The sequence below is a fragment of the Nicotiana attenuata genome, chromosome 2, assembly GCF_001879085.1.
Source record: "Nicotiana attenuata strain UT chromosome 2, NIATTr2, whole genome shotgun sequence".
Lineage (NCBI taxonomy): Eukaryota > Viridiplantae > Streptophyta > Magnoliopsida > Solanales > Solanaceae > Nicotiana > Nicotiana attenuata.
In genome coordinates this window covers 53,064,678-53,071,305 of record NC_031990.1, presented here as the reverse complement: position 1 = coordinate 53,071,305, position 6,628 = coordinate 53,064,678, and the positions used below count along the sequence as shown (strand labels likewise).

The following is a 6,628-nucleotide window of genomic DNA, read 5'->3' as shown; positions in this document are numbered from 1 at the left end:
GCTTGAACTGATGTCAATCGTTGAATCGGGCCATTAAGATCATCTTCGTCGGCTCTCACCTCGGCGCAGTAGGCGTTGTAGGTTTCTTCCCAAGTGGCGGGAGGATATTTCATGAGTCTGTTTACTAGCTTTCTGATTGCTCTTGACCCGTTTCTGCTCAATTCGTTCTGAAAGGCTGCTACCGCCATCCCTTTCGATACATTCGGTAGGCTCGTTCTCACTCTATTAAACCGGGCTAGGAAGTCCATGAGTCCCTCGCCAGGTGTCTGCCTGACGGTGATATGTCGTTTACCCTGGCTTCCGCCTTTTTGGCCCTTGCATGGACGGTGACAAATTTGTCTTCCATCTGTTCGAACGTTGCTATTGACCGTGCCGGCAGTTGTGAGTACTAGGTTAGGGCTCCCCCTGTCAGGGTTTTGCCAAACTTTTTCAGTAGCACCGACGGTACTTGCTCTCTCGAAAGATCATTTCTTTTTACCGATGTGACGTAGTGAACGATATGATCTTCTGGGTCTGTGGTACTATCGTATATCATCAGGTACGGTGGCATTTTGAAGGTGTTAGGAATGGCATGGGGGGCTGCTTCCTCATTGTATGGTTTTTCGATGAATCGGCCAACGTCTCGTTTTGGTAACAACTTTGGGGCGCCCGGTATCTTATCAACCCTTTCTTGATGCTCCTTCATCTGGTCACGGAGCGCCTTATTTTCGTTTTCCATTTCCTTCACTTTCTTTAGAATGGCTGTGAGTGCATCGCTACCTGCATCAACAACAGTGTGAGTGTTACCAGTTCGGGGGCTTCTTGCTCGTCGTGTCTGTCGTGATTTCTACGTGCACAGCGTCCCTGTTCTCCCTTTGGGTGGGTTTGTCAAGTATGTTGTTCAGAGTGCTTGTTAGCCATTCTTCCAGTAACCTTTTTACCACCGGTGGCGCCTCTTCTGTCAATGACATGGAGGCTTCTTTTTCACGCGAAGCAGTAATGCTTTCGCAGGGGGGGGAGGGAGGTGAAGCATTTCGCCTAAGCGTAGCGCTTGGCGTCACATTTTCATTGTCTTCCCTGACGTCTTCATTGATAGTGTTCAAAATGTTGGCGGTGACATCTGCTATCGCTTTTAATCTCGCATCTCCTTTCCCTGCCATTGTTAGTTTATGCAAAGCTAGGAAAAGATGGCTATATATCCCTTTCTATGATCTAGATGAAACTATGATTTCAACTAAAGAAATCCCCACAGACGGCGCCAAATTGTTTGACCAAAAGATGTCAAAACCTTTATGATTAAAGCAACTAATGATAAAGATGAGGTCAATCTTAGTTAAACACAATAAAATCTAGATCAAGCGATGAAGAGAGCAAGCAAGATGAATGATGTAACAAATATATTGGAATCAAATGAATGCTCATAAATGTGAAGACTTAAATGCACAATCAATCTTAAAAGATGCAATCGGCGTTGAGGGGGGAATAAATATGAGATGATTGGGGAATCTTTTGAGTTTCTCAAATGAACAAGACTGCTTTTGTATTTACTCTCTGAGGATTCTTTTACAGAGTATTTTTTTGTCTCTTTTCTCCCTTCCCCTTTTTCTTTACTCACCCTTCCTATTTATAAGGGATAATCTCCCAAAAAATCCTAAAAAGTACAACATGGGAGAATATTCGAAAGGCATATTCTTAATGTCTCCTACTAAGTTTATACTGTCGTGGATGTCATGCATCGACTGACCGCCCTTAATCGTTGCCCTTCACCACGACGACCATCAGACAGTGCATCATGATAACCTCATTCCTCGTCCTACTCGGTAATGGTCGTGGTTGCCAAATTTGGACTCATACACTGCTCTTTGCCTTTGTTTCTCAACTAATATTCTGATATGGGTTTACAATTTGTTATTGAATTGAAATTTTTTCTGATTAAAATCAATCGAGTTTGAAGTTTTTGGGACTAAGCTTTTCTGTTTCTTTGTTGTTCTTGTTTTCGGCCTCAAAATAGTCATGGACAAGATATATATTCTCAAGCATATTAGCAATAAATTATTTACCCAAAATTTAAAAGTTAAAATATCTAAATACATTTTAAATATCCTAAGTATCCTGCCTTTAAAATATATATTATATATATATATATATATATAATTTATATATAATATATATAACAATATATATATATATATATACATATATATAATATATATATTATATATATATATATATATATATATATATATATAATATATATATATATATATATATATATATATAAATTTTCTTTCTAAGAGATTGTATCCCTTTAATAAGTAACTAAATTTTTAAATTGAAATCTACTCAATTGTTGGCTTTAATGAGAAAATCATATGTATTAAATGATTTTTCGAGCGGATTAGTAACATGAAAGAATAATTATCCCATTGGTTTTATGATAGTTATTTTTTGTCGGATATACAAAACAGTATGTCATTCTCCTTAATTATTCTGCCAATTCTTCTTGAGAGTTGTAGATATATTGCTATTCATCTTTATTTATCTGCTACTCCAGTTCTAAAACTCCTTCTTCCTATAGGATTTCGTTCTTGTGGTAGAAGAAATCAAATAATGGTATTTTAATTATAAAAGTAACTTGTGGCAGCATAGCATTCAGAAGTGATTTATACTCTTGCCATTATCATTTGAATCCATAATTGTTTCAATATTTTTATTCTTATATGTTTACACGGATTATCTAATTCCATACTATATGTATAAGCCAATTCTATTTAGTTAAATCATTCACTATTTTTATAATTTATATATCAACTATTTTATTAATAACTTTTTTATCGAGCATGATATCTTTAGATTTAAAGAAAAGATCATTCGAGGTATGAATATCAGTAGTTATTACTTAATATACTTTTGAGCATCATTAATTTTGTCTTAGTTGATCGGGTCATCTTATCTTTATTGGATAGAAAAGAAATGATATACGATATTTGGAAGATGGAAGAATATGTTGCACCTGATGTAACAAAATTAAACATGGCAAATCACGACAAATACCTACACAAAAAAAAAAGTAAACCTAATAAATTATTTGTTATTCACAATATTAGACTTCTGTCGTAATTACTAACATCATAACATAATAAATTTGATAGGAAATAAACGAATATTAATTGCAACATCATATGTAATTAATAAAGATGTCAATAGTATTTCAAACCCAATATACCATTCACGTGAGGTATGTGTGTTTCGGCGTTGGCATATGTATGTCGAATTTTATCGTCAACATAATATTAACAACATATATACAGCAACACATAGTGGTAAACCGAAATAAATTTAACTAAGGGAGACAAGGTGGTACTAATTTATTGGGAAGACAAAACCCCATTCTAATTATGGGATCCATGGATTCTTGCTCAAAGATACAGAAAATGACTAACGATGAAGAAGAAGAAGAAGAGCTCATTTGACAGAAGGGTAAAGTTGGTCTGTTTCGATACTTTTGATGTCTGAAAATGATTTTGATGTCTGAAGAACAAGTTGGTCATATAGATATTGAATTTGTTTGGGCTTCTATTATTATTTTGGGCTCATATCTATTGGGCTCAATGGACTGTTTCGTTTGGGCTCACAGGAAGCAGCTGAAGACAAGTCTAGTATTAGTTGTTTTATATTTCTGCAATTTTTATTTATTTTGTAAATAACATGTGGGTTTGTTATAGAATAGCCAATAGGATGATAGACAAGTGTACAGGTAGTTAGGCCTTAGATTCCATTCTTTGTTGTATATAAGAATTAGTCTGTACAGTCCATAGCAATCTAATTGAAATACACAGAAAATTTCTCTAGCTTCTCTATCTTTTCTTTCTTGGTATCAGAGCAGCTAGCTCGATCCAGTAATACAATCAATCTATTACATCAATTTCTTCAATAGAACAAAATGGGCGACACAACCACTACTCCAGAAACCAGTAATACTGCAAAGGCTGTGACCTATGATGTTAATCACCCCTATCACCTCAATAACTCTGATTCTCCGGGTATGACTCTAGTCAATACTGTATTTGATGGAAGAGGATACCCAGGATGGAGGAGATCCATTCTCTTGTCCTTGTCAGCTAAAAGGAAGCTTGGATTCATCAATGGAGTTTGCAAATCTCCAGGTCTCAACTCTCCAGAACTTGAACAATGGAATTGTGTGAATGACATGGTCATCTCCTGGATCCTTAATGCTCTCTCAAAGGATATGGCAGATAGTGTCATTTATTCAAAAACTGCAAAAGAGCTTTGGGACAGTCTTGAGCAGAGATTTGGAAAATCAAATGGAGCTAAGCTCTATCACCTGCAAAAGGAATTATCAGGTTTAGTACAGGGAAATAGTGATATTGCAGGATATTTCACTAAGCTTAAACGTTTGTGGGATGAATTGGATGCTTTGAATGTCATCATATGCTGCTCTTGTGTTTGTGTTTGTGAAGGAAAGGCAAAGTTAACTAAGTCACTGGAAGATCAGAGGTTGATCCAATTTTTAATGGGACTAAATGACATCTATGCACAAGCAAGAGGAAACATCCTCATGATGAATCCCTTGCCCAGCATGGATGTTGCTTATTCTCTTCTCTTACTGGATGAAAATCAAAGGGAAGTCTATGCAAATGCACATTTTAACTCTCAATCAGTGTCATTCATGGCAGCAGGAGAGAACAAAGAGCCTAATGCACAACTTCTAGCTGATTTTGCAGCTTTCATGATTACAGGACAAGGAAAGAACCACCAGAAATTCAGAAACCAGACACAAAGCAGAGCAGGGACAGGACCCAAATTTAACAATTCTGGACAGAAGTTTATTAAGCCTCAGCAGAAGTTCAAAGCAAAGAAGAAATACAATCCAAATGTGTCTTGTACTTACTGTGGAAAAACAGGACATACACAGGAAGATTGCTACAGAATCATTGGTTTTCCTGATGATTTTGAGTTCACAAATCACAAAGGATATCAGAATCAGATTAAGGGGAATGCAGTGGTGGCAAATGAAGAGCATGAAAGCCCAGCAGGACAAGGAAATGAACTTAATGGGAATAACTTTGGTCAGCAGCTTAGCAAAGAGCAGGTTGTAGAAATGATGCACATCTATAAGCAAACAAAAATGGCACAGGCAGGAAATACAGGAATCAATGCTAATACAATAGCAGGTACTATTCTGAAGTACTGAGGATTAGTTTTCACTAGTTTAAAATCAGACACCTGGATCATAGATTCAGGTGCCTCAGAGCATATGTGTTTTGATCCTAATTCTTTCTTGTTTTTGTCTCCACTCCCTGTACCTTTGAACATCAGTTTACCTAACTCTTTCAAGGTGATTGTTACTCACATAGGGAGCATTTCTATTCTGCCTGGTCATATTCTGAACAATGTATTGCATGTTCCAGAATTCAAGTATAATCTGCTATCAGTTCATAGATTTTGTGTTCAATTCAAATATGATGTGCTCTTCACATCTGTTGAGTGTGTGTTGCAGGGCCTTTCAATGAAGAGTCCTCAAGCTTTTGGTGAAGTTAGAGAAGGGCTCTACTTATTGGAACCAAGTAGTATTAAGTCTAAGGGTTTATTCAGTAATGATGTATTTTCAATTCCAAAAGGAAGAAATTCCATTTCAGAGTCTGTTTCTTTTCCTAGTCCAGTCCTAGTCAACACTGTTTCAGATGTTAATCTTTGGCATGTAAGATCGGGTCACCTCCCATTTTCAGCAATGAAACATTTAGATTTCTTTCATTGTAAATCTAATTCTGATTTTGTTTGTGATGTGTGTCCTAAGGCTAGGCAAACCAGAAATCCTTTCCCTATCAATAAAAATAAGTTCAAAGCACAAATTTGAGCTTATACATATTGACACATGGGGACCTTATAAGTCAAATACTTACAATGGTTCAGATATTTCCTCACTATAGTTTGGATTATTTGATTGGGCTTTCAATGACAGCAAATTGACTTGGAGCAATAATCAAACCGGTCAACATTGTATCTGGGCCAGACTAGATAGAATCCTTTTGATGGGGACTGACCGCTTCTATATAAAAGGCGTTTTGCTCTGGTAGATAATTTAGAACCTTTATAGTGGATTAAAAGAAAGAACAGACTCATATGAAAGTTCCCCAGAAAAAATGGCTGTTGTTGAATCAGCTGTGAAATACGCTCTTGCTCACGAATCTGCTGTTCTAGCTCAGACCAGGCTATCTCCGAGAAAATAGGGGTCCCGAACGGGAGAAGAATAAGGTAGGACAGTCGCTAACCGTTGCGCCTTCCCTTCTGCTTACACCATTTCTTTGTGAATGCTCCGCTTTGCTCTTTGTCGCGCTACTTCTGCTAGCAACCAGCTTCGGATTCTCCTTAAGGCACCGTGTTGAGTAGGGATTCGAATAGAAACTCTATTTTGGGGCAGACTAAGATTCAGTTTCAAGTCCCAAGGGATTCAATTCAAACACTCATAGATTCTATGCCCGCCTCTGCTCTGATGTTCCAACCCTGAAGTGACCAGGCTTTTTGGACGTTCCATGATTAAACCGACTAGCGGCACTTTCGAGATGCCACTCTTGATTACTTATCAAATAAAATGAACATTCTTTAAGAACTTTTTCTCCCGATCTTA

General features: G+C 37.0%; 1 protein-coding gene across 1 annotated transcript; it reads left to right on the top strand.

The window, feature by feature from the left end:
• LOC109219732 lies at positions 3,923-6,390 on the top strand. Its single transcript, XM_019384206.1, has 3 exons — positions 3,923-5,174; positions 5,412-5,701; positions 6,202-6,390. The coding sequence occupies exons 1-3, from the start codon at positions 3,923-3,925 to the stop codon at positions 6,388-6,390; spliced, it is 1,731 nt and encodes a 576-aa protein (XP_019239751.1).